This window comes from Aquila chrysaetos, chromosome 8, assembly GCF_900496995.4.
Source record: "Aquila chrysaetos chrysaetos chromosome 8, bAquChr1.4, whole genome shotgun sequence".
NCBI classification, from domain to species: domain Eukaryota; kingdom Metazoa; phylum Chordata; class Aves; order Accipitriformes; family Accipitridae; genus Aquila; species Aquila chrysaetos.
The window spans coordinates 45,881,102-45,909,057 of NC_044011.1; the positions used below are offsets into that span (position 1 = coordinate 45,881,102).

A 27,956-nucleotide genomic window follows, 5' to 3' on the forward strand; every position below is an offset into this window, starting at 1 on the left:
GTAAAAATTGGGGTTAGAAATGTTTTCTTAGCCTAACTCTGACTCATCTTCCCATAGCACCCGGGAGCAGTGAACTGCCGTTTAACCAGCCGGCGGAGGGGAGCGGATTCCTGGGTGGTCCCTGTAACCACAGAGCACAGAAAGCAAAGCATTAAAATGTAACATGAGGATGAAGGGAAAGGGGCACTGAACCACTTTCTCCCAGTGTTATCTCAACACAGCAGATGGAGAACAGAGATAGCGAGGGTGGCTGCTCATTTTTCCGTGCCCTCTCCAGCCAAATCCAGTAAATAATGAAGTGTAATTTGCCAAATAGCCTTTGAATGTATTATTTGCTTTTGAAGGTCCTGATACTTCCACTGTGGCAGGCACACAGTGATTTGATTTATGTGGTGGGGTTAGGGGGAGGAATTGCGTCCCGAGAGGCTCAGTTTCAGGAATTTTGCTAGTCCTACCTGAGCAAATCATTACTGGAGTGCCTTGGTGAATAACGTTAGAGGGAGCTGCAAATAGAGGGGGTGACATTTTGCGTGTCTTTTAGTTGGGAATGGTAGGTGGAATGTGCAAAGATGGAGACAGAAAAGTTGCTCTGTTTGGCTTGGCGGTGGAATTGCATTTGGTGCATCCAGCTGATGATTTAGGGATGCTTTGCAGCGTGCTCACCCTCACCCTGTGCTACAGAGCTGCACGTGGATGCTTATTGACCCAAGTCCCGGATTCCCACTTGCAAAAAAACCCCAACATTGTGTTGTTCGGACTTTAAATGATGCCTGTGAGTTTGGCTGTGGAGGTACCTGAGTGGAGCAGGAAGCCCAGACTGGGTCAGACTGGAAAGCAGCTTTGTTGCACTGGGCTGCCCGTGCTCAGCAGCTGCAGTGCTGTCTCCCACCCTGACTCACTGTTGCGTTAGGGATGCGCTCAATGCTGCTTGAAACAAGCACTTGCCAGTATTTTGCAGGTATAATGGCTTATTAAATCGGAGCTTAAATTAACTTAGAGCGATGGTAAGCCAAGGTGGCTGGGGTTTCCACAAAACAGAGAATTCTTTGATTTTTGATGTCTACATCCAGACATTCATGAAAACACCAAAAGAGCTTGTGCGTGTTGTCATTTTTGCACTGAGAACAGTTTTCATTGAAAAATTTCCAGTAGGCTACAGTGCTCAACCAGCCTCAGGTGGAAGATTTACATATGAGACCGATAAAGTTCAGTTGTTTGAGATGGTGGTTGGATGAGGCTTTCCTTCTCCATGAAAGATGTTTTTCAGGAATGCTTAAAATATATGAAAGAGCGCCAAACCTTTATTCAGATCGAGGAGGATTTTTTTTAAATGGTTGCTTTTGTTTATGAAACTCTTTGGCTACAAATATCCGCCTGCTTCCAAATAAATTAGAAGAAGAAAAAAAAAAAGAAAGACAGGAAGAGCTTTGCTTCTCATCAGGACTTACTGCAAGGCCCGGCTCTTGGCTTGGTCCCGCGCTCTCCCATGGGGGTGGCTGAGCATTGTTCAGTGACTCACCCCGAATCGCGTCGCTCCATGCTACGGGCTGGCTGCGCATGATGTAACTCCGTGCTAATGTGGGATTTTCCAGCTCTTTGTTTTCCCTTCCTCCTCAAATGGGTTTTCTGCTGGTTCTTCATCCCGCCTCAGCCTGCTGTCAGCTTACTTTTTCCAGGATTGCCCGTGATTCTTCAAAATTAATTTTTTCCTTTTGCTTTTCGTTGGACCAGGATGCCCAGAGGTGGAGCGGTAATTCAGAGATGCTTTTCTCCCTGCTTTCTTGCTCAGCCTGGTGTGGGACACTCTACTTTCATTGGCGTCTGGAACTGCTCAGCTATCTCCCAGGCTCCAGACACCAACTGGGGTGATGAAGCCCAGCAGGCTAGAAGTCTGGAAAGGTCTTTGATATCACCGTCGAATTTCCAGTAGCACTTTCACGGTTGGCTTGTAGGGAGACCATGTGCACCATGTAACCTAGCTTACCAGACATGGCTTGTTTATACCCTTTAAGCAGAGGCTTGTTAGAAGCACAAGATTATTCTTGTATTTCAGAAGCCTGCTCATGGACTTGCAGGGTTTAGGTGTAGGGCTAGAGGGTCTGGGTGTGAAAATTTCAGAAGAAAAAAAGATTTCTCTGTTTCTCTGACAATTCAACAGCCAGCACGACTCCTGTCGTCTTTCCCAGTTCCATGTCCTTATGGCCATTTTTCTCTCCTGCTTCTTTCAGATATGGAATGTGCAGATGTGCCTTTATTAACTCCCAGCAGCAAAGAAATGATGTCTCAGGCATTGAAAGCCACCTTCAGTGGCTTTGCAAAAGAGCAACAGCGGCTGGGAATCCCCAAAGGTAAGACATGGTTTCCCAGTGAGCAACCGTGGTAGCCACAGAGATTGTGTCCTCCTGCCAGGCTGCCCTTCTCCACATCTGCCATCTCCTTTGTTGATTCTCTTCATGTGGTATTGCCTTGTTTCTTGGCAGCTTCAGCTGGAAAAAATCTGGACATATAGGCAAAACCTTTCAGTACCACTTGCAGACTACACCTGTCTGACAGATTGTGCCTGTCTGTCCTGCTAACTTCTGCTGGATGACTGCTCTTGCAACTTTGGTGACCTGCTCCTTTGGAGGCAGCTCCAGGACTTCTGTTTGCTAGTCATCTCCACTATATAGAGAAACAGCAGGAACCCTTTACCAGAGGCTGGTGACAGGGAGAAACCAAGCAAAATGGAGAAATGGGTGGTAGAAGGGGTCAGAGAACTGGTGGAATTTTTAAAAGTCCCAAACAAATCCAAACCTCATTCTTTGCGTGAAATATGTCTGCAGTAGGGCTGATCCAAACCGTAGGTATGGTGTTCTTCCACCACGTTTTACCCTTATGCCAGTGGACTGCCAATCTCTATGGGATGAGGCTGTGCAAGTGCAGTGCAGCTGTAGCACCGTTTGTGTCTTGTTTTCCTGGGGAAATGGCTTGTAGTTGCTCATTAATGGATCTCTTCTACAACCCCTTGTTGCAGATCCCCAGCAGTGGACGGAGACACACGTGCGGGACTGGGTGATGTGGGCGGTGAACGAATTTAGCCTGAAGGGAGTGGATTTCCAGAAGTTTTGCATGAACGGAGCTGCCCTCTGCGCCCTGGGCAAGGAGTGCTTCCTGGAGCTAGCGCCTGACTTTGTGGGAGATATCCTTTGGGAACATCTGGAGATCTTGCAGAAAGGTGAGTCCTGGAGGCTCCAGGGTGACTGGCTGATGCCATCCTGGCTAACCTAGCCTGGTTTTGGGCCTTTCCAAAGACCTTGGCTCGCAGTCTGGCTCGGCAATGAGGTGTTCACCTCGGGCTTTAATCCCAATAAAAGGAGCTGTCAAAGCCCAGCTTTCCAGTGGGATTTCAAATGGGCATCCCAACCAGTAGTGGGCAATGCAAATCCTGGCACTGCTGGAAAGAGGAAGGGTGTTTGCACTGGCCGCTTGGCAGGAATGCACAGTGGGCAGGGACGCTTTGCCTGCCTGGAAACGATGGCAGGATTTTCCAAAGCATTCTTCCTCAGCTCGTTCAGCTCCCGTTGTGAATTTTACTACTTCCTCTGGTAGAACTGGGTACAACAATACCACCAAAATCCCACCCTAATTTCCCAGTTGTGATTGGAGCCTGCTTTTCTTTGTTTCGTGTCCCAAAAGGTGTAATGGCATTCTGTTAAGAGTGGCTGTGTTGCCCACAGGAGAAGCCATCTCTGCCAGTCCCTGCATGACAGCATTCATAGGCATTAATTTTCATTGACTGGGGACATACACGTTGATTTTGGGTGTCCATTTTCATAGTGTCTGGATGCCCAAGCAACACTTAACCTGGGATAGTTTCGAAAGAGCAGATGAAGAGCTTAACACCTTTAACTGAGCCACGAGCAGGAGCAGCAGCAAATCTGGGTTCTTTCTCTAGCTCCTTCTTGTGCAGAGTTATTTGCTTTCCTGGAATATCCCTTGCGCTGTCATACTGACCCTGCGTGCTTGTCAGCAGGCCTGTACTGGTGGCAGGAAGGGGAGGGGGAGCAAAGTTATGCCTTCCAGGAAACCATTGACAAATGGATGTTAATTGCTGATTACTAATTTTACTGCTACCTGTGGTTTGCAAAAGGTAAACATGGCTCTTCCCAGGGTCTGTGTATGACAGGCTGTTTTTCTGCTCTTTATGTCTGTTCTGTGCTTCTTGTTTTGCATAATTTTTATTGAGTGCTTATATCAACAGCAGGCAGCTTAACCAAACAAAGCAAAACGTTGTGGTCAGTCCAATTTCTCTTTGCTATAAGCCATTGCTTGTAACGTAGCTATGCCTTTCCACAACCCTTCTTCATTTGTTTGGGCTGTAACCTGCTGGAGAGGGGTGCGATGTACCGCGGATATTGACTGAGGCATCAGAGCTGGGTTTGCTTCTTCCTGCAGATTCCCCAAGGCATGGAGATGAACTTGGTGCTGTAGTTTCACAGTAAAGTAGGGATCTTGTTTCCTTATAGCATTGACACATGCGAGTGTTAGGATGCAGCAGTCACGAGGGTGCAAAAGGCCTGAGACAGAGAGGAACTTTTACAAATAAGCTGAAAATCTTTGTGCCAGTTGCAGCTTTTCTTCCAAAAGGATGAAAAAGAATAAAGCTGAATTTCTTTGTCTCAACACTGTTGGCATAGCCCTGGGAACCAAGAAATCTCCATTCTGTGTTCAGTTTTACTGGTGACTTTGTCACTTCTTGCATAAGTTATCTGAGCCTTAGCTTCTATGGTGGGTTCTTAACACATTTCCCAGAAGGGCAATATCTGTGAAGTATTTGGAAAGTAACTAAGAAGAGCTTCAAGAAATTACCAGCCTCCTCCCAAGGACTAATTTCTGTTCTCTGTAAGTCATGGGATTCATTTTACTGGTAGTACATCTCCAAACCCCTGACAAAATCTGGGTTCTGTTGTGCTGGTGCTGTACAAACGTAACGTGCAAAATTGTCCCTGCCACGTCACTCTCCACACAAGAGAAGATGGTTGTCTCCACTTGGCAGCTGGGGATGTGAAGCGTGAAGAGATCAAGATTTCCCCAGGCTCAACCATGGAGGCAGGGTCCAGCTTGCCAGTCCCCGTCTCTTCCGTCTTCCAGGGCAGCCACCCACCATCATCGCTTGGGGGTGTTGATGGTAGGAGTGGTGGTTAAGCCCCAGATGTTTGGCTTTACCTCTAGTGGTGTGACCACCAGCATCAGGTCATGCTGGGACAGGCTGTGACCTTGCTGTCCCTTCAGCTAACATGCCTCCCTTGTGAGCGCTTTCTGAGAGTGACTCATGTACCACAGGCTGCTCAGGGTTTAAAAATGGCAGCAGATGGGTGACTTTTCCCTGCATGGATTTGGGTATTTTCAGGCATATTTTTCCAAATTTCTTCCTAAAATAACCTCTTCAGTTACCAGCAGTCAGCAGTGCCCTCCACTTGACTGTAAGCATAGCTGAAGGTCTCTCTCTTTCTCTGTGGTCACCCACCCTGCCCCTTGGCAGACACCGTGGGGAGAGGAAAAGAGCATTTCTCATTAGGTCTCTCTGTTTGCACAAAACCTCCTTTTGTTAGAGAATATTTTCCACCCTGCAATCCCCAGGAGAGAGAGCCAAAATTAGGCTCCTCGCAAGCGAACATGCGTTATCTTCAGTTCGCTTCTCTTTAGCCTTAGCAGAAATAAACATAACCCGGAGTTGTCTGTGTGTTTTTTATTTTGGTTACCCTCTGCAAAGAAAAGAAAATCTCCCATGCCGGTATCTCTGCCCACATGCCATGCTGGAATGAGTAAGGTGTTAATGGAAAAACTGGTCAGGGTAGGAGCAATGTGGCTTTTACATGGGAAAGCAAACTCAGCGCCAAGCCTAGGAGTACCAGAGTGCTCGGAAAAAGCAATGGAAAGCAGAGAATCCATGCTCTGGTGTGATATGTGCTCTTTCTCAGTGAATTATGCCTATAGAAAGGCTAAAATTTTGTGTGCTACCTGTATATACACGGTGGAGTCTCTATCAGGAGTTGGGTGATGGACAGTGCGACAAAGCTTTTTTGAGCGTGGAATCTTCTGCCTGCATCAGGTGCAAGGTAAAAGGTGCTGTGTAGGCTGGGAATTAGCATTAATTTGGGGTTGTAAGAGCTGGTTTTGGTATGCAGTACCCACTCGCTTGCACACACCTACTGCTGGTCTAAAAATAGGGGCTTCTTCAGGAAAACAACTGTCCTTGTGTGGTGGAGTTTTTTCACGAGCTCACACATGTAAGTGTGATAAGCAATCCTCAAGAGAATGAAAGATGACAAAAATTAAGGCAAGCAAGGAAATTATGCAACTAGTATTTCAGAACCACCTGGAGCCTCTGATTGAGAAAGTTGTTGCTGTTTTGTTTGGTTTTGTTTTGTTTAAATTTGGGCATGCCTGCAGCAAGAATTCCCAAAGGAACCCAAGTGCATCAAGCGCTTGTTTCAGTGGGATTTCAGCTCCTAACTAATTTCTGTTCCTTTGAACGTCCCAGTTTAACCCAGAGAAGAGCATTTTAGGAAGTTCAGACCTCTCTGTATTACAGCAAGTCTTGCGAAGCACAATATGTCTATTGACATGTGACATTTCCTTCCTTTCCTCTTTGCAGAAGAGGTAAAACCGTACCCAGCAAATGGAGTGAATACAACATATCCAGAATCCCGCTATACTTCAGACTACTTCATTAGTAAGTCTCAATTATCAGTATCATTCTGGTGCTTCCAGGCATGAAAGAGCCACCTATTAGAGATTTGTCTGCATCACGAGGACTGCACCATGTAGTTGTTGCTCTGTCGTGGCAGAGCATGCAAAGTGTGTAATTTTGTCTTTTGTAGTGTTTTGGGTTTATTTAGAAGCCATCTGTATTTTTTGGTGACTGCCTTGAGATGCTATAATATGACTTTACAAGCACAATTTGTTTGGAGCTGTAGCTCAGCAGACCTGAAAAGTGACCTCAACACTCCAGAACACTGGGAATTTTTAAAAACATATTAAAAAAGGGAGGGAATGGGGGAAGAAGGCTTAATTCTGGATTGCTAGGTAGGAGCCTAGCAAGGAAAGGGATAAGTCATCAATCTGGAGTCCTGTGCTTCCCATTGCCATTGGTTTGGAGATATTCTTTAAGGGCATTTGAAATCTGTGATATATTTAATGAACTGGAATTCCAGGCTCTGGCCAGTGAGGAGAGGTGACTGTGGAAGTGACTCATCTATTACAGTCATCAATTGAACTTCTTTGCCCTATATCTCCTTTGCTGAGACTATGCTCTTCATGATTTTCCAGCTTTTTCCCACTAGCAGCTTGCTTGAGAGGAGTTTGGCATAATGCACATTGATGACGGTTGAGGATGTCTTATTTTTGTAAATTGGTGCAATTATAAGACACCATCTCTCTGCAGCTTTTAGAAACCTTACTCAAAATTAGTGCCCAATTGTGCCAGGTATTTTATATCCAAAGGCAGTCTCCTCTTGCACTGCAGACCTCAAATCTCTCTGTGCTGTGGGAGACTGGAGAGGGAGTGAGCAATGCTCTGGTTTCTTTGAGCTGTTTGTGTTTGGGTTGCTTTCTGATGCTCCCGTTCTGCCGACAGGTTACGGCATCGAGCATGCGCAGTGCGTGCCTCCCTCCGAGTTCTCCGAGCCCAGCTTCATCACAGAGTCCTACCAGACCCTCCATCCCATCAGCTCGGAAGAGCTCCTGTCCCTCAAGTACGAGAACGACTATCCCTCGGTCATCCTGCGTGACCCAGTGCAGACGGACTCCCTGCAGACAGACTACTTCACGATCAAGCAAGAAGTGGTAACGCCAGACAACATGTGCATGGGACGTGCCAGTCGAGGTAAAGTTGGGTATCTCCCAGGGTTTGCCTGGGTTCTTGCTATTCTACCTACATCAACATAAGTGCTGCCTTCGGTTCTGTAGGAGATAGTGCTTTGGGGGCACCAAGGCCAGCAGGGAGCTGTGCAATGCCAGTAACGAAGCCATTTCCCAACATATATCTTATGGGGTTGAACTCCCAGATGGATTCCCTGATGGCTTTGAGCCCTCCCTGCCTTTCTCTCCAGGGAAAACATGAAGGTCTTTATATTCTACTCTGCTGCCTGTTTTTACATCATCTGCAAAAATGTAGCATTTCTGGCTCTGGACTTTGATGTCAAACTTGAGCAAAGTTGAAATAGGCTTTAAGGTTATTAGGGAGGAAAGCTGCTGTGTGGTTGTATAAATCTCATTTTCCGAGGACACCAGGCAAAACCCCACAAATTCTTCACAAGTTCTCATCAGGAGTTACTGTCCAAGGCTCTGAAGGGTTTTACACTTGATGATCCAAAGTTTTTATCCATTATTTCCATTGATTTTGATGGCTGCTTGCTTCAACTGAGAGTCTGTTCTGATGAACCCAAGCCCTGTGCTTTGTTAGGAGATGCAGATGTCATGGGTTGAGTCAGCGACAGAGCTGAAGGACCCCCTGAATCCTTGTGCTACAACCCTACATCTCCAAAGAGTTATAGCTACATGATTCCGGTTTGAGATGATGGGATTTTAATACCTAAACATTTTTGAGGATCTGAGCCCAAATACCTTTTCAATTAATCTTATTAAATTCTGAACACATGGGGCCCAGATGCCCAACTACTTTGTAATTACATCGCTTAATGCAAGGCTGAGGATCTGGCTCACAGTATATATATTCAAAGCAAAAGTTTAATCCATAGAGCTGAAAGTAACTGACAAAGGGGTATCATTATCTCCTGATTCCAGGTAGGGAACCTGAGGCACGGGGAAGAGATCTGACCTGCCTGCAATTGCGCCCTGAATAGAATCCAGGTGTCCCCATGCCTAAAATTCATTATAGTAACGTGTTGCTGTGAGCCAGGTTTGATGTTGAACATTTAAACCCATTCATCCAGCAATGAGAACTGAAGATGTGCTGGTTCACCGTGAAAGCCGGAGCCCCTTTGCAGGTCTGCATCACATACGCATTGCTGAGTGGAGCTTATTTTAAGTTCCTCATTCTTTTTCCAAGCTCGGAGAGCTAATGACAGGAAAGTTATTATTTGTATTATTACCTCTGCTTCTGCTGCTGGCTGAGCGTTAGTATGAGAGAGGTGGCTTGGACAATATGGTGAGCCAAAAGGGCAGTGGTGTTACAATTTTAGGTAAGCTCCTCTTTCTGGGGTTGTTTTTCTGGCTCTCTCTCATTAGCGTCTTTCCCTTTTCTTGACCTTTTCTTTAACATAGGTGATTTCATAATAATTCTCATTGAAATGCAATGACTCAGGCATGCCTTTGCAATTGTACCTTGAGCCTGTTCTCACTGGCAAGCCTAAAAAGGCTCTAGGGGAGGGAAGAAAGAGCCCTTAACTCAGCATTGGGGACCAAGGGCCCCTGGTGTTAGCAAACACTTTAAAATACTGATTGCAATTGAAGAAATGCAACAGGCTATGGCCATGCTTACACTAACGCTACATTTCAGCCATGTGTAGAAGGGTCTTTGCGTGGCATTAATCCTCCCAGAGTGGTATAAAGAAGCCTTAATATAAAGCAGAGGGCAGTTTATTTATATTTACCTATGTCTTTACCTTCCACTGTATTAAAAGGTTAGTGTGTCGTGAAGTGAAGCGCTTCATCAGTGGGAAATTCAGGATGAAGGTTTTCCAGACAGTTGCCTTTTGCCTTTCTTTGTGTGGGCTTTAGGAGTTAATTTTGTGGTCCCATGGGAGTTGTTTCACTTTGCCTTATCAGTGAGGGCATCTAGTTGGAAAGTGTAGCTGCCAAACCCTTAACAAGTTTCTCCTGAGTAGGTGCAAGGCATGATTTTTCTAAAGGCTCGTGTTTAGGTCAAATTTAGGTGAATTTTGAATGAAATGACCCAAGTCACGTCTCCGACACTGCGGCTGTTCATCCGTCAGATTTTGAATTCCTTTTCTAAATGAGCTTGTGCTGCAGGACTTCTCAGGGAAGTGGTTATGCCAATTAATGAACATGCATAAAGTGGTGTTAATTTTCCCCTTGCAGGGTTCAGGAGGTGATTGAAGTGTATTCTGTGAAACTCTCAAAAAAACTAAAAGAAAAAAATAAAATTAGTTTGAAGCATGGATATTACCAGCAGAATCAAGCCAATGGATCCAAACTTCAAATGATTCTGGGCCAGCAATCAGGGCAGAGCCCGTGGTAGTTGAGTCTTTTCACAGCAAGTGCTCTTCAAACTACAACACAACAAATATCTGGGGGAGTGTGCCAGCGTCCTTCCACGTTCCTGTTCCCCTGTGATTTACTATCTGGGCCCAAGCTGCGGGTAGCTCTGCCAGTGGAAATTTCTCCAGGAGTTCTTGCACAATCCCAGCAGCTGTTTTTAGCCCAGTTTGGGAAATTAGTGAACTTGAATGATCCTGTTACGCTCTTAGTTTGTCAGTAAAGATGTTGAGCAATCGGCAGCGTATGGGAGATCAGAGAGAGCAATTTCAGTTTGTTCTTTGGATCCTTTTTTAGCTCTCTGTTTTAAGTACAGAGGGTATACTAATGCTGTCTCTAGTGGGTGTAAATCAGCATAGCACTGCTGAGGATCTGGCCTCTCGTGTTCTGGTCTTTACTAAAAATACCCCAGAGAGTAGCCTTGATACAACCCAGCTGTGCTCACCTTACCAGAACTGGAAAAATAGCTGTTTGAGCTCTCAGCCTTTTGCTCTCCTCCTCCATCAAATCTGCTGCTGTTTGGGGATTTGGGGGTGGAAGCTAGTTGTAACATATGGCAATAAAAGGCTGCTGTATAGTTTTGCAGGAAACATCAAAAGTACAGAACCTGGGTGTCCAGTGCCCTTGAATATGCCTGAGCAGCATTTATATAGGGCTGGCAGATATAATATGGGACTTATTGGAGACCCGTATCTTTCAGCAGAAGAGCAAGAGGTCCTGGCACCTGAACTGAGCCTTGAATATCTGTCTAAAGTGGATTATTTCTCTGCTGTTGCCTTTTTGAAACAGAGGACAATTTCCAGTTAGCCCCAGGCATCAGTCTCTGGTGGAGAGTCAAGACTGGGTTTTTCCCCTGACTCTGCCTTGTTTTGCTGCCTGAACTTCTCCGGGGCTCAGACAGCCCTGCTCTGAATTACAAAGATAATACAAGTATCCCAGTTTCAGGCTGTAGTTTGGAGTTTGTTTGAAGATGAGGCATGGTGGGACAGCAACATTTGCCTGGTTGCCTTCTCCCTGTATAGCGAGGAGGCGAAACATCCTTCTCCTGGCCGTGGCAAGCTAAAAGCATCCCTGTGCTGGCCAGGCACATCTCACATGCCCTTCCTTCTCGCCAGGTAAACTTGGAGGCCAGGACTCCTTCGAGAGCATAGAGAGCTACGATAGCTGCGACCGCCTGACGCAGTCCTGGAGCAGCCAGTCCTCCTTCCAGAGCCTGCAGCGTGTCCCCTCCTACGACAGCTTTGACTCGGAGGACTACCCCGCCGCCCTGCCCAACCACAAGCCCAAGGGCACCTTCAAGGACTATGTTCGAGATCGGGCTGATATGAACAAGGACAAGCCTGTCATTCCTGCTGCTGCCCTCGCTGGCTACACAGGTAGGGTCACGCTCCTCAGGAAACCGCCTCTCTGCTGAGTGTCTTGGGTAGAGCCTCTCCATCGGTGGAAGGCAGAGCCTCCAGGGTCTCTGGGTTGTGCAACGTCTGTGTTGACGGTTTAGCGGTCTGTGAGTGAGGGGTTTTGGGGTCAGCCACGTGCATGCGGGCACACCTGAAAGCATGCAGCCCCCCCAAGGCTGCATGTCCTTCAAGCGTGGGCGTTCCAGACCTCATGGAGGATGCAGGACCTGGCTGAGTGCAGGGCATTTGATACCTTGTGTTTTCATTTACGCCTGGATGCCTCTTGGTTGCGTCTGGTAGGGACCGGTGTCTGGTTTATATTGCTGAGAACACAAGGTAGTAGGGAGTGCCTCTTTCCCCCTGTGACACTTTTATGCAACATGCTGGCCACTTACTTGTGGTTTCCCACCTTGGGTAGGAGCAGCTGCATTTCTGGCATTGCTGTGTGTGATGTGAAATGATCTTCTCCCCTTTTGGCATGGAAGAAGCACTTGGTTTTGCTCTTTACCTTGCTGCGAGGCAGGGCTGGGACAGTGCCAAAGCAGACCCAAACGTTTTTCATTCCCTGCACTGGGAGAGATGAGAAGGTGATAGGCCACGGAACCTCCGGCTTTTTATATGTCAGCCCTCCAGCAATCTGGCATCTTAGAGAAACCTGGTGGGATGGGGCTTCCAGCTAAAATTGAGATAATCCTTTCCAGTCCTTCTGTGCCATGTCTTTTGCCTGTACTGTAAGTAAAATTCACAAGGCAGCCTCCTGCCAGTTCCCCTTTCCCTTGTACGTACTGATCTCTCCTGCCTCAGCTGGTAGCAGCTGTGGCCCGGAGGAGCCAAGCAGTGGAAATAGTTTGTGCAGATAAAGATCACCAAAAGATTCAGAGCAGATCCTGAGGTGCGACTGTCCCTGAAATCTCCTCCCACGCACAGCTCAACTTAGGGCTGATATCTAGTTTTTTGTAAGGGGGGAGAGATGCAGAGGGGAGAAGAGGTGGAGAGATAATTTTAGGAGCTATGTGTAAAAAAGGAAGTGGTTTGTTGCTATAGCTTTAGTTAGGAAGAAAGCTCAGCCCTGCCTGCTGAATGAGCCTGTTTCGATCAAGTCAATGCAAAATAAAAGTGTGCTCTGCTATTCCTGAATGGTTTTTGGCTGGGGGATGTGGTGGGGAGAGGCATGAGTGGTAGGAGGGGCCATGCCATTGTCCTCCACCGTGCCACGGAAGTTGATGTTCCTAAAAGAGACCAGTGAGCACAAACTGCAGGTTTTATTCCTATTTTCTCCTGATAACGCCTTTCACTATGGCCCGTGGAAGTGTTTTGGGTACCCAGTGCCTGGGCAGGAGTCTTGCTTGCCTTTTAACAGCTGGGAAACTGAGGCACGGAGGCACTGGCAAAACTAGGAGCTTTATTTTCCAAGCTGGATGTTTCCCTACACATTTGCTGTAGCTTATGGAAGAGAGCTGCCCCCGTAGAGAGGTGGTGTTCCCAGCTCCCTCTGCAAGCGAGGAGACAAAGTCGGCGGCTGGACCCTGTGTTTTGCCAAGGAGTATTAGCACCCCAAAGAGTGTCCTTGGACTCATGCCGCCAGGAAGGGGAGACTTCGGTTAATGCAATGCCAGAGCACGTTTCCAAACGCTTTGCGCTGCATAACATTTTCCCTTGCCTCATTTCAAACCCCATTTTGAGCCGGGAAGATAATCCCTTGGCCCAGGCATTTTGGTGTGATCAATAAGTGGGAGCATCTGATTTTTTTTTTTTTTTTTTTTTTTTTTTTGCCTTGCTTCACTTGGGAAACTTTAAATGAGGAGAGGAAAATCAGAGGTTTCCAGAATCAGCAGTCACTTGGAAATCCTTGGGCTGGAGCACTGCTTCCTTGCTCCGAAGGCTGCTAAGCAGTAATTCAGTCCTCAAACCGCCACAGCCTGCATTTACCGTTGGGAACGATCTTTGGACAGATGACCTTTGCAGGCATGTGACTCCAGAGATGTCCTCTGTCCCTTTTTAAAGCCTACTGATCTGTCAACACCTTACATTTTCTGTGCAAAGGGAGCCCAGCACGGGTGCAAAGCCAAGCCAGGTTGCTGTGAAAAGCAGGTCACAGCGAGAGCATGTGAGAACATGTTGCATTACAAACTGGGACAACTGGGCACTCTCAAAACTGTTTTGTACTAGTGTATTTCTGCAAAAAAAAAAGAAGTCTAGGCTGGCCACTGAGAAGTGCTGGACCTCTTTCTTGCGCCAGCTAAACAAGGAGTGTGGGGACTCTCAGGCAGAACTCCTAGGTCCTTATTTTTTTGCTTTGCTTTACATTACAATTATTTTACTCAGGGGAGGAAGTGCTGTCTACAAGCTAGAGCAGAGGAACTCAAAGTTTGGGCTCTGTTTGCAGCTCTGGTGAGGAGGTGGAGCCTCCAAACGAGCAGAGCAGGGGATTACCAGCCCAAGGTCCCAAAGCAGCCAGGACCCCTGCTTTCCTTTTTTTGCTGAGACGATGCCTTGAGCACATGTCCAACACCAGTCCCCAGGCAGCGGAGCACCCAACAGACATGCCATGGTGTGTACGTTTTAGGACTGGAAGGGTGAAGCCTGGGAGATCGTGTCCTTCATCTCCAGGGCTCTCTGGCTTGACTTTAAGAACTTGACAATATTGTTCAGGTTTTGTTACCAAGGGCCTGTTTTGCTGGTGGCCCAGGGAGGTGGCACAGTGCTTTATCGCAGCCACGGCAGATCTCTGATGGTATCTGCCCTAGGAGGCGCATGCTTTGGTGAGAAGGTGCATTTTGGCGGAAGCTCCATTTGCGTTTGATGTGTTCTTCACCCAGCTCGCAAGCAGCTTTTCAAAGCTGCGTTATCTGCCCCCACATCTTGACCTAATTTAACAAGTTGCCATGGTTGCTCAGATAGAGGTTGATGCAATTTTCTTATCTTTTTTGAAGGAGAAATGTAATTGCTCAGGAGTTGGTGAACTTCACTTTCCATAGCTGCAGGGAGGGCCAGCTCTGGACACCTCTGGTTTTGGGGCCAGCTCTCAGAACTTGGCCAGCTTGAGTGTTACATTAAGCCAGGTTTTATTTTTTTTGCCATGACCTAGGAAACGGAGACAGAATGCATCTCTTAAATTTAGGCAAGCGGTGTGTCAGGATGTGTCTTCTCTGCAGACAGATGTGCTAAAGCTCACATTGGCTTAGCTGAGCTCAGTTTAAGCTCCCTCATTCATGCAGCAGTGCAGTGTTTGGTGTGGCCGGGCGGCTCGTGCTAGGTGCGTGCTGGCACATGGGTATAGATCCCGCCATACCTGAGCCCAGCTGGGCTAAATCGAGCTCAGCTTTGCCTCCGTGCCACCTGCAGCCCTGTCTGTGGCTTTGCCATAGCTGGATCCTGCAGGCTGCTGCCTCCGACGGGTACCATGGCCACCCGCATCCTTCATGAGACCTGATGCCATGTGAATAAATGCAGAAAGTCTGTAGCAGAGAAGTGTGCAGCCCATGCAGAGGGCAGGTGGTGTGGGTCTGACCGCGTTGGTCTTTGGTCTTTCTGCCCTATATTCATTTTTCCACTTCGCTGACCTACTTGTGCTGCTGCCCTCCTGGTGATGCAGGTCCAGCGGACGTTCAGACCCTCTCTCTGCCCCTGTGGTTGGCGATACCCACTCGGGGCTGAATTGTTTTCGGCTTTTCTTGAGCGCCCCAAAGCACCTGTGTGGGTTTATAGCCAAGAAGTGCTGTTTGTTTGCTTTGTGGCACATAGGACCTCAGCATTGTCTGTGCAGGCCGGGGCTTTCCATCTCATGGTGTTGTCTGCATTGCCACGACACCAGAGCTGTGATGTGCCGAGCTGCTGCTCCACATAGCTGAACAGACAGAGCAGAGCGATTCCCCTCGTGTTTGAGAGGAGAAGGGAGGAAAGAGGGATGAGAAAGCTGAAGTAAGTGCACACCAAACCTTGAACCCTCATCTGCAAGGCTGGTTTTGCATTTGTGATGCTGTCCTTTCTTATGGACCTAGTTAGGAAGTTGCTGATGCCTTTACAGACAATCCAGCTAATATCACAATGTGACCCTAGTGTCTCTCTTAGCGACAGATTGATGCTATCTTCATTATCATGCTGCCCTTAAAGAAGACAGAAAGTAGTGCAGGGAATAGCCATCTCTCGCAGATGCTATCTTGCCTGAGCGCCCAGGACCGCTTCTGTCTACCAAACGGTTTTGCCCAGGCCAGATCCAACCCTGATCCTTGCTATCAGTATTCGCAGTACCATGCCGATAAGGCCCAAATTTGCCTGCTAAACCCACGTACCCTGTCCAAATTGTCTGCGGTGCAGAGCCTGAAGCCTTTGACGAGCCTCTGTTTCTGAGCGATGCTTATCTGTGACACAGAAGTGAAAGCACGCAGGTGCTGTTTTGCAAGAAAGTCAAGTTGGTGCCAAAGAAAGTGGGTCTCTTTCAAGAGAGCTTCTGTACTGCTTCTCCTCCTCTTCTCCTCTTGTTGCTTATGCTGCTGGCCTGAAGCTTCCAGTGGTGAGCTCCCTGGATGTGTTGTGGGCATCGGCATCCAAAAATCCGCCCAGCAGCTGCCTTCCCTGCCCCTCTCCCACCATGGTCCAGTGATCCGGCTGTCCTTGACATGCAGAGTCTGTGCAGTAGTTTTCCTAGAAACATCAGCATCCTTCCTGCCTGCTTGCCTGCACTTCTGGAGAAGTGTGCCTGTATGGGCATCCGTAGCCACTTGCATCTTGGTTTAGGGGAATTTGGAGATGAAGTCAGCTGCCCCAGCGATCAGAAGCAGCACAACAGCACCTCTGTCCCCTGTGCAATGCAGGGGATGTTGTTAGCTTGCTCGTTCTGGGTCATACCCTTTACCTGCTCTTACAGGGTGACTTCAAGTGTGACCAGCCAGCAGCTCCTGCCCGTTTTCTGCTTCCAGTGCAGAGCCCGCATGGGCTCAGCAGCCCTTTTCGCCTCCGCAAGGTGGGCAGCTCAAGGGTGGGGCTCAGGGCTGGTTCAGTGGCTCCTGCTCCACCTGCCAGACATGTGCAAATGACAGTGAAATGAGCCCCACGCAACGCTGCCCAACCGTGACGGCAGCTCAGCTCTCACCAGAGCTGCTGCAGCCGCTGGCAGCGGCTTCTCAGCAGCCCGGAGGTAATGGCAAAGCAGCAACTGTGGCTTCGTCTCTCCTTCGAGCAACGAGCTGGAGCATTGCACGGCAGCTCTTGGCCTGCAGGACCACCTTCAGGGGGAGAGGTGAAGCTCACGAAACCCCTTGTGCTTTGCCAGATGCCTCTAGAGTGAGACCAGTCCTCCCAGCATGTTCTTCCTTGAAATAGAGGAGATGCGTTGGGAAAGCAGAACTGGCCCAGAGTGGCCTGCCTGGCTGCTCTCCTGTCTATAAGCATGGCCAAAATCATGTGGCTCCCCAAGGAAGGTGCTTTCTGGGTCCTTCCCTGCTTTCTTCACACCTGCTCTTTGGAGATGCTTCCATCCGAGCTCCACCACTGCCTTCCCACCCATGCAAAGCTGGCACTTCGTGGTGGTGTGACTGCCTGCACCAGTCTGGGCAAGCGCTGGGGAGGAGGCGGTTGGGCTTGGTCTAACAAGGGAGTGATGGGGACAAGCTTTGCCTTCCCCCAACACGGTGGGGGAAATTGGGGACCTTTGGTGCCACAGTACCATCGAAGGGGGCTCGGGCAGGGCAGGCACATGAGTGGGGCAAAGGCTGTTTTGGAGATGTTGCTATGCCCAATTGTTCTGTTGGGTTGGAACCACAAACCACAGGGTGAAAAGCATAGGTGCGCCGCTTTTTTTTTTCAGTAGGGTTTTTTTTCTTCTTCTTGTTTGAAAGAAGGAAAACAAAACAGAGGCCGTTGAGAGGTTGAGAGGGGTGGGGGTGTGAAACTGTCTTGAGAGAGAGTGGGGATGACGTGTTTCGGGCCGTGCCTTCCTGGGTACGGCGTGGATGCCCGTCTGCCCCAGCCAGGTGGTACCACCATCACTGTGACAGTGAAAGTGGCTGTCGTGCGTATTTTGGTTTCAAACCGCTTCAGAGCCACCGGGTAGGAAGGTGGTAGGGGACCTCCAGTCCCGACCAAGGGAGAATGGCACAGGGATGGAGTGGCACCAAACCCTTTGCTCTGAGGACAGCCACGGGTGCCATCGAAGGACTGGTGCCGAGGAGGCACCGCTCAGCCAGCGGTTCCCACTGTAGCAACCATCCGTCATGCGGCTTAAGAGGCATATTTTCCCCCTGACGTGGGAGAATTCCTGCAGTGTGACACTCCCCGCTGAAGGACCCCGTTCAGTGCCACCGAGGCCAGACAGGGCCCCCATTGTGGCACCGGCGGGCAGGCAGGCGAGCCCCTCCGGCAGGCACTATTCTTAGCAGCCTTCATGGGTGCTGGAGGTCGCGGCGGGGCGGGGGGACATCCCACCACCCTCTGAGTCCTCGCCTTGTCTTTTGTGGAGCAGAGGCTGTCCCCGTTGCCCAGCCAGGGCTGGGAGTGCTCTGGGAAGATCCTGGATGTGCACAGCAGGACCTGCGCCATAAAAGGTGAAGTGTGTCCCTCCACCCCACACTTGGGGCTGCATCCATAAAAAGGCTGCGAGAACACTCACTGGTGGTTGTTTTTGGAGATAATCAAGGCAACAGGTTGTGTGGTGGGATACACTCGCCAAGCTACGCCGGCCTTGGGGCGGTCGGTGCGGCTGTTCGTGCTTGTACCATGAAGTGATTCTGGACTGGGCGTTGCGGTGGGGATTTCCAGCCACAGCTGGGGATGAGTGGAAGGGTTGAAGCAGAAGGGATGGAAAATGGGCGCTGCTCCCAGTTCCTGCGGGGGCGGAGGTTTGGGGTGCGGAGACAAGCCCGGCAGCTTCATGCTTGCCCTGGTAGCTTTGGGGACACGACGTCGGGGAGGTGGCATCTCTGCATGAGCCAAGGGTCACTTTGAAATCCTTTTAGGCATTGGGAAAAAACAACTCCCTGCTCCTTGCTGGTCTGCAGAGCAGGCAAAAGACGCTCATTTCTGAAGACGGCCCTCCCAGCACTAATTACCGCTGTACTAGCCTACCAGATGATGCATGGACCTCCAGCACCCCTTCCTTAATCATTTCACCTTCCTACCCTGCCATCTCCCCAGAGCTGTTTTTGTGCACGCAGGCTCAGGCATGTGCCGGGGTTTGGTTCCTGCCACCTCGTGCATCGCCTGCCTCGCTGACATTTCGGAGTCTTGCCCCAGCGGCAGTGGCACATCTGCAGGGCCTCCGCTGCCTTCCCCTCTGGCAGGGTGTGTGTTTATAGGAGCTGAGACATGCCTGCAAGCCCTGCAGTAAACACATTCTTGACATAATTGCTTGTCCAACACAGAGGAATTTGGGGTTTTACACGTGTTCCGCAGGCGGCTCGGACTAGACCTTGGGAATCCCTGTTCCAAGGATGACACTGCTTCCTTCAAAATCCCAAAATACCCAGCAGAGCGGCACCTGGCGCAGAGGCAGGAGCCCTACCTCGCTTGCTGGAGAGAGGGCGAGAAATTGCTGGGTTTCCCGACACCTCTCCATGCCAGCTGGCAGCCGAGCTGTGAGCACCAAGCATGAACTGCACTGGCCACTCGGCTCGGGGTTAATGACATTTGAACCTTAAAAGCCTCCTGCAGAGCCAGGGTGGCTCAGGGGTATTTTGAGGGCAGTTGCTTACCCAAGAACCTGGTGCCTAGGTGATGGGTTTCCATCCATCTTATTCTGGGGAAGGAATAAAAAAAAAAATCCTTGTTCTTTGGTAGGGCAGGAGAGAAATCAATGCGAGGTGATGAACCTGGTCTTGCTTCAGTCTTGTCTCCTAGCACTGTTTCTCTGTTAGCCTGACTTGGGTGCTGGGTGCTCTCTGTATGTGTGAAGGGAATTGATGTAAAGTCAGATGGGCCAAGAGAAACCAGCCCCATGTGAATTCACCTGCAGTTCCCAGTGGAGGACCTCAGGTGGCTGAGATAACCTTTTTGCCCAATGTTTTCTCTGTATTTAAAGCTCGCTGCTATAAATAGGTCTAAACTTTGAGATGCGGTGGCATTTCAGGCCAGGGTTTTGGCTCTTCCCTTTTGGATGAGAGGCAAAGGCGTCATCTGAATTTCCTCCCTCGTTTTGGCACAGATAATCCAACTCCATCCCTACCGGAGAGCGCGGTCGCAGAGCCAACATCTTGGCAAGCTCCTGCCGAGAACGACGGGCTGGAGCCTTTCCCCGCTGACTGTCGTCTTCCCATTTACAAGCAGAGAGATGCTCTGAGCTCCCTGCTCTGTCCTGCCCATGGCTGTGCGATAACCCCCAGGGCTTGGCGGAGGAGCCGGTGCCTGCAAAACCCTGGAGCGGTTGCTTAGGGATAACAGGAGGGAAACAATTTGGGGAGGGCTGGACAGGGCACAGCGATTTCCCTGTCCTGGAGCCAGCTCTCTCATTTCCTCCTCCCCAGCAGCTTGTCTGCTTTTGAGTCATTTTAAATCTTGTGGAAAAGGGGGAGCAGCCCTCTCTTCCCTCTGCGGGTTATCCTGCAGCCACAGCTCTGACAGCCTTCATTGTCATTCTTGGAAATAGGCTGTTCTCCATCCCTTTTTCTGAGTACATAACTCTTTTTTTCCCTGCTTGAAGATTCTGCTCATTGCTGTCAGCAGGCGGGTTTACCCCAGCCTGCCATCCTAATCCAGCCTGGGCAATTCTTTTTGTGATAAATCATTTCCTCTAACCTCTGGCTTTGTTTATTATTATTATTATTATTGTCATTCTTATTATTAGTGATATATTCTAAGCTGTGTTTAAAACATGGTAAAATCTCTCCCGAAACACGTTGCCCAGAGCTAAGTGCTATGTTTTGGGTGCGGCCGCATCTGGAAGTTGCTCATCAAAGAGGTTTTGGCTTGAGGGCTTCTCCTCTACCTTTGATTGGGACACAAGCGCAAAGAAGAGATAAGTATTTCGAAATCGCTCCACGTACACCATTAATCCAGCCAAAACCAGGCTGCAAAGCCGCAGGCTCTCAGTGGGGTGCACCGGGTACTGCAGGCTAGATGTGTTGGGCTCAGGACCCCGTGCCAAATTGCTGTTGGCCAAAATTAGCACCCAGGGGAAAGACGGAGAGCACGGCGTTGTAAGGAGAGGCTGAACGTTCGTGGCATGGGATGCTGCGTGCTGCCTCATGCCTCTCCGGCTGGATTAGGGGAACCAGCAGCCGCAGGGAGGTTTGCTTATGGCTTTGCTAAGACCGTGACAAGACTGTGATGGGGAGATCCATCGGTCCTGAGCTGGTGAGATCTGTCTGCCAAGCCAGCCAGCCCCTTCCTTCCCTGCACTGAGCTCTGCAAGCCGGCGTAGGCCATTCCTGCAGCAACACGCCCTGGAAAGAGGCCAAATAATTTTCATACCTGGGTCCCCCCTTATCTCGGTAAACAGCGATGGAGCAAAGAGTCAAGGTTGGGAAGCGGGAGTCTGATGGAGTTCATGCGATGGCCAGCAGCTTTTTGGCACGGAGGAAGTGGTGGTGCTCTTGTGCCAAGACAATGACTCCTTGCTGTTTGGATGCCAGAAAAATAATCCTATTTATGTAACTCGAAGTGAAACATTCCAGTGCATGAATATTCAGCTCTCGCTGCAAATAGGAAGCTCTTTTACCTGCAGGATTTAACTCTTAAGCTGTCATCTCAGCCCAGATCTTGCCCTGTGGCCACTGATGGGGTTTTTTGATAGTAGAAGGTTTTATTTTTTTCAGTGAGCACTGTTTGCATGCGATTTTTTTTTTTTCCCCCTCTGGGATAGAAGGGGCTGTGCTTTTCCTGGTATTAATGTCTCATGTCTCCTTTGTCCTTCTAGGCAGTGGACCCATCCAACTGTGGCAATTCCTGCTGGAACTGCTCACTGACAAGTCCTGTCAGTCCTTCATCAGCTGGACAGGCGATGGCTGGGAATTCAAACTTTCTGACCCAGATGAGGTAGAGTGACCTGGAATTAAGTGTACAGCCCAAATTCCTCTGAAATATCGGTGTGGATAACCCTCCCCTCCTCCCTTCAGTGCTGAGATTTGGGCAGTCACGTTGTTCTGGTCTTGGGTATGTGTGGGAGAAAACAATGAATTAGAGCCCAGCTGAAAACTTGTTAAAAATTGGGCTGCAGTAATACCTAGGGAGCTGTAATTTGTGCCCAGAGTTGGTGTGAAGTAGCTGAAACACCGTAGAGAGAGGCATATTGCCAAAGCTCTTCAAATAGGATGTGTTCAGGTGAGAGGGGGGCTTCCCACTGATTTTGGGGAGCAGATGGGACATTCATTCCCTTCCCTGACTTATATATCCGAGTCCTCTGCAACATTCTGCCATTGCATGGAGGTTGCTTTTCCCAAACTTTAACGCTTGTGACCCATCCGTGTCCATCTTAAAGATGAGGAAAGTCCTCTCCCTTCCCTCCTGTCCGGCACTGCTGCTTGCCGATGGCTGCCCGACCAAACCAGATTGATTTTTTCCTTCCCTTCCCTGCGATGTGCATCCCCCCCCTTGACTCTCCTCACCCCTCTCCCAGGTGGCGAGGCGATGGGGCAAGAGGAAAAACAAACCCAAGATGAACTACGAGAAGCTGAGCCGTGGCTTGCGCTACTACTACGACAAGAACATCATCCACAAGACGGCCGGGAAACGCTACGTCTACCGTTTTGTCTGCGACCTGCAGAGCCTGCTGGGCTACACGCCCGAGGAGCTCCATGCTATGCTGGACGTCAAGCCGGATGCCGATGAGTGAAGGTGGCCGGCCGGGGCGGAGGGTCACCCCGTGTCATCTTGGCGAGTTGATGGGACTTTTTCTGTTGGTTCTTTTTTTATTTTTGCTGTTATTTTTGTTGTTCGTTTTTTTTTTTTTTTTTTTTTTTTAAAGAGCAACTCCTATTTGATGCTTTGAGGATGTTGGGAGAGAGGGTGGTGGAAGAAGCAAACTTTTGGCTGAAACCTAAAAAGTTTGGTTCAGAGAAGGATGGGCTTTTTTTTTTTTTTCTGAAAGCTCCAAGACAGGCTTTTTTGGGGTGAAATTCTGAGTTTTAAGAAAGCCAGAAAAATGTAGCTCACTTAAAAAAACCCCAACCCCTTCCCCATCCCTTGCTGTTTAGAAAAAATATTATTGAATGGATCCCTTCGGTTTTTGTGTTATTCGCACACAAACTGACAGTTCAGGAAATGACAGTGTTCCCGAAGATTTGAGGATTTTAAACTTTTGGGGGGGGGAGGGGGCGGGGTGGGAAAACCAAAGCAGGTGAATATTCCTGCTTCGGGGAGGGGCAATACAGGAAAAAACCAAGAACTGTTTGTCGTTCTTGTTACATTGCCTTTCTGTCGGTTGTCGTGTTTTCTACAAAAGACAGAATTTTTGCTAGGAGGGATCAAGACTTTTTGTTTTTTTAAATTTGTTAAAGTTTTATTTTATTAAATTTTGTGCCAGTATTTTTTTTTTTTTAAATAGTCTTAAGCTCTAAGGTGGTCTCAGTATTGCAATATTGTGTGTGTTTGTTTCTGTTATGCCAGCAGAGAGTTTTATCACAGTGAGGAAAAAGAAAAAAAAAAAACTAATTAGTTTATGTAGACCCCACTGGAGAAGTGTAGTGCTACGACTCGGCATCTCCGAATCGTATGTGAAGGAAAATTAACTCCAAACTAGCTCCTAGTGATGCTGGCTGGGTGTGCCACTCTTGCTTCCAGTCCCACATGCTTTGCTCCGCCATTTGCTGATAAAGCTGGTTGAAATTTCTGCTTTTTTTGTTGTTGTTAAAAAAGGGGCCTTTTTGTACGGCTGCATTTTGTGCACGAAACCTATCAAGCTTTGCGGGGAGAATGTCTTTCTGCGTTTTCCAAATCATTTTTTTGCTCAAGGAACACTTTGGTGCTTTCAGAAAATTTGGTGGGGGTTTTTTTTTGGAGGGGAAAGGGGAGAAATTCCCGTGTTTTGAATGTCGTAAATGGAAAAGATGTAAGTTGATAGGGGGGGGAAAAATGAGGAAAAAGTTGAAAAACCAAAGGGAAATGTTTTTTCCTTCCTGTTTCGACCAGCTCTATCTTTATTGCTCTATGTCTTAACCAGCCTGGGCACACGCAGAAAGGAAATTGTCCTTGCAAATGGGTTCTTTACTGTTCTTTGTAAGCCTGATCCCGCAAACCCTGTCAGGGTGTGATTAACATGAAGCATATGACTGGTGTCACCGGGGTAAATGAGAGGTCTCATGTGCTTGCCCGAGACGGTTGCAGGATCAGTCCCGTGGGGAGCTGCTCCATCTCTCCTCCAAACCTTTTGCAACTGGTTTGTGTTCAGAGGGGTAAATCCTGCTGCACCGAGCACGTCCCGGGATGCTCTGAGCAGACTGAGGCTGACGACCGCCTTTGGCGTGGGCTCAGTGTGAGTTAGGGGATCGGGCAGTGAGCGTTTCCATATCCAGATAAGACCCTGAAGCCGGATCCGTGCAGGTCCGACTGCTGAATGGCATCTTTCGCCCCTGAGAGCCACTGAGCGTTTTCTTTTTAAAGACAGTATTATGCGTTTGAACCAAAAGTACCTTCTTTTTGTGTTGTTTGTCTGTCCGTCTGTGTGTTTTAGGTAGTTGCGTTCATTACAGAGGCACTGTGAGACAGTAGTGAGGGGTGAGGTTGGGAGAGGCTTTCCAGAGATGCTCGCTGGGTGATGCCTGCCTGATACAGGCTGGTATATCGGGTCGGCACGACAGGACTCTGCGTGCAAAGAGCCAAAATATTTGGGCATGTAGCCACCCTGCACAGGGGCAGTGTCGGATGGGGAGCTCAACCCTGGGGCAAGGTGATGCTCAAAGGTGCTGGGCTCTCCTCCGCTTCCTCTGGAGCTGGGGGTACCCAGCACCTCTGTATCCCTGGTTGGTCATTTTGGGGCAAATCAGCCCCCAAACTGCTGCGTGCTTAAAAAAAGGTCCTGGTGGAGGAGAAATGAGTGGGCCAAGAGGGCGCTCCAGCCAAGGGGGATGGAAGCAGATGGTGGTTTAGGTATAGGAGGTTATTAGTTATGCTGTTAGCTCAGGGGGCTGGGGCTGCGCATGATCCCACTGAGCATACGGAAAGAAAAGGGTGGGATGGACAGAAAGGAAGGAAAAGGGGATGAAAGGAAGGCGAAAGGAGCATGCACCAAAGGAGGAAAGGGACGCTGCCCACTGGGAAGTTAAACTTCAGCTCATCTCCTCAGGTAGACAGGGAGTATGGGAGAAAGCAGCTTGGCCAAGCTGGAGAGAGGAAAGGAAAACATGGGTATCGTGGATGAGGCCCCTCCACCGGCGAGGCACTGGGGCAGAGCTCTACCGCAGAAGCAAGGCTCGCAGCAGCTGCTGAACAGGCTGAAAAGGGAGTTGAGTAAGATGTGGCGGCACAGAAACGTGCAGGGGAAGAGTAGTTAAAGAGCATCCCAACAGGACACGCCGTATGGGTTGGATTTACAGCAATCGGATGGGGTTTTTTGGTGTTCAGGGTAGCTGTCTTGCATGCAGCTGCAAAGTGCCCTTAGCTTACCCTTCACGGGCCACTTCTAGGAGTGCTTTGAAAAATCCCCCTTACACCCTTAGAAGGGGTGCTGCCAGGAGGCCAGGCGCCCCGTCTCCTGCCCTTGGCACCAAGCTGTGTCCCAGGACGTCTCCTGCGGTGTTTGGATGCTCCACTGCAGCTGAAGTGCCTTTTTCAAGCAGAAAACAGGGATAAAATTTCCCTCGACGGAAGGAACTGCAGGTTCGGGTACCAACCCCATCCTTCGTGCTTATTTTTTCTGGGTTTCCAAGCCAAACCTGTGCATGCCCAGTGATTTCGGGAAGATGGTTTAAAGGTTAGAAAGGGCGAGTTGTGGAAGGCAGCTCTGTTTTTTGGAAGCAGCTCCTGGTTGGAGCTTCTCCGTCGTTTCTCTCAGCCATTTGCCATCCCAGCTTGCAGCCTGTGTGCAAGTGCAGCAGTGAAAGGGCAGTACAATCTTAGGGACATCAGGTTCATAATTTTCTATTTTCCTCTATTTTTTTATTCCCAATCTAGAGACCATCCCGGAGAGGGTTGTGTGCTGTTTATACACTGGAAATTTGCAGATTTGTTTTTGTTCCCTTTTTTTTTTTCTTTTTCTTTCTGCTTTTTAATTGTATGTTGACTTTTGGCGAGGGATGTGCTGGAACCCAAACCCTCTGACCTCCTGTTCTTCGAGGCCATGAAAATTTGGTTAACCGCCTCACACGTGCTGAACCAGAAAGATGGGTTTGAGAGGGATGATGGAGATCTGCCAAGGACGGGACTCGCTCCTGTGCTGGTTTCTCTGCATGGGGGCAAGCTTCACCCTCGGCAGATACACGTGGCTTTTGTGAATGGGGTAATTTTGTCTTGTTTTGGAATGTCTCAGGTGCTTTTGGTGATTTTTTTGGGATATTTTCTGTGTCCTGCTCATGATCTGCTGTTCTCCGTGCGGGGGGCATGTCCCCTTGGCCCCCTGGGCAGAGTCTGAGCCCTACCTTGGGAGCGTAGCACTATCAAACAGCTTTCCAGGGTCTCGGCAGTTGATATCTGGGACCTCGGTAAAAGAAAAAAAAAAACAAAACCTGATGAAAAATGGAAGCACTTTTTCTGCTGCCTTTCTCTCTCCATCTCTGTGTGTAGGATGACCATAACCCATGGACACTCATGTGTGTGCAAGTGTAGATCGGTTTTATTTCCACACTACCACCATCCCGCTCCAGACATGGTCGTTGAGGTGGAGAAATAGCCAAACGGGGCAAGAAATAGAAGATATTGTAAGATTTAACCTTCTCACATCTTTCCAAACCAACACCTCCTCTAAAAAACGGCACCGATAAATTCCGATGCTGCGGGAAATGTCTCCATCTTCTGACTCTTGCTCTTCTGGAGGGGTTTTCTGCGAGGCTTCAGGGCTTGGTTGCTTGTTCCTCGTTAATGTCGCAAAATTGGGATGCCTTGGCGTGCTCTGCTCTCTGGTAGGGTCTAGATAACATCCATGAGCTGTTGTCTACATTCCAAAGAGGTTTAAATAAATGATAAATCTATGTATACATATATGTTAAAATGGAATATCTCCAGGAATTAACTGCCTCAGTTAAAAAAAAAAAAGTTCTTTGTTTTGTTCTGTTTTGTTTTTACACATGGGATTTTTTTTTAAGCTGATAAACATAGAAGAAGAAAAAAAGAAAGAGATTGTTATATTGTGCTGTTCGACTATTTTCCAACTTGTATTTTCATATAATTTATATTTTTTAAAAGTGGAAAAAAATTTTAAAAGCGAGATTAAAAAAAAAAAAAGGAAAAAGCAGGTGCTTTTTAAAAAAACTGAGCTGAGGTAGCTTAGAGATGTAGCGATGTGTGTGTGTGTGTCCGTGTGTTGTGTTTTGTTTTGTTTTGTTTTGTTTTTAAAAGATACAAAAAAAAAGTCCCTCCTACATTGAATTCTTAAAGGAGGAGGGGATTGGTTTTGTTTTAATTGCTGATGCTGGCACATCATTTTGCTGGAGAGTTTTTTATATACTGTAGCCTTATTTCATATCGTATTTTAAACCATGTGAAATTAAAAGAAGAATAATTCATAACCCTCAGTGTCGGTGTGCTTATTCGTTGCCTTTACTCTCTAAAATCAGGGAGCAAAGTGGAAAACCAATGCAAAAACTTAGAAATCCCAGCAACTTCTATGGGTTTTTTTTTCATTACTAAACAAAATTGCATGGTTATAGGAAATAAGGGTCTGCCTGGCATCGCAGCCTCTGGTCTCAGGGGCCGGAGAAGGGAGATGCTGCATCCCGCCAGCTCCCTCTCGCTTTGGGAGCATGGGTTGTCCTCTCTGGCTCCTTGGAAACCGTCACCACTCCGCCTTGCTGTCCCAGGGGCAATTCCAGTGTTTCAAAATGATCTTTCATCCTGAATCATCGCTGGGAGTTTGGGATATCTGTGGTTTACCACCCCAAAAGACTTTTATGGTAGTATTTTCTTCAGCAGGCTCTTGTGAAAGAGGTGTAGCCAACTCGCAAAGCCCTGTGGCCACCAGCTCGCCCTCGCTGCAGTGTGGAAGTGCTGCTGGGCATACTCGAGACCTCGGGCTGTGCTCCATCGAGAGGAGAAAGCTGCCTCTGGGCTCCTAATAGATCAAATCAGACCATTGTGCTTCAGATCTTTGAAAAATACATGTATTTTTATACATGATGTTTTTCCCAGTGAGTTTTATGCTGGCTCGGGTATCCCCTGGTCCTCATCAAGCCAGGAGGAAATCTGTGTTGTGTCTAATTGGACGAAGGTTTGATTGGAGCCTGTTAGCGTGTAGGTGCTGATTAATGTAGCCAACATCTC

General features: G+C 48.5%; 1 protein-coding gene across 3 annotated transcripts in view; it reads left to right on the forward strand.

Annotated features, from left to right (window-relative positions):
* The window catches only part of ETS1 (ETS proto-oncogene 1, transcription factor), a 78,478-nt gene extending 51,273 nt beyond the window's left edge, over positions 1-27,205 (forward strand). For all 3 annotated transcript variants that reach the window (XM_030023044.2, XM_041125459.1, XM_030023046.2), the window contains 7 exons: positions 2,229-2,348; positions 3,014-3,214; positions 6,638-6,715; positions 7,619-7,867; positions 11,337-11,597; positions 21,466-21,584; positions 22,165-27,205. In XM_030023044.2, coding sequence (XP_029878904.1) covers positions 2,229-2,348; positions 3,014-3,214; positions 6,638-6,715; positions 7,619-7,867; positions 11,337-11,597; positions 21,466-21,584; positions 22,165-22,380 — 1,244 coding nt within the window. In that variant the 3' untranslated portion in view covers positions 22,381-27,205. The remainder of the gene's footprint in view (positions 1-2,228; positions 2,349-3,013; positions 3,215-6,637; positions 6,716-7,618; positions 7,868-11,336; positions 11,598-21,465; positions 21,585-22,164) is intronic.
* The last annotated feature ends 751 nt before the right edge of the window (positions 27,206-27,956 follow it).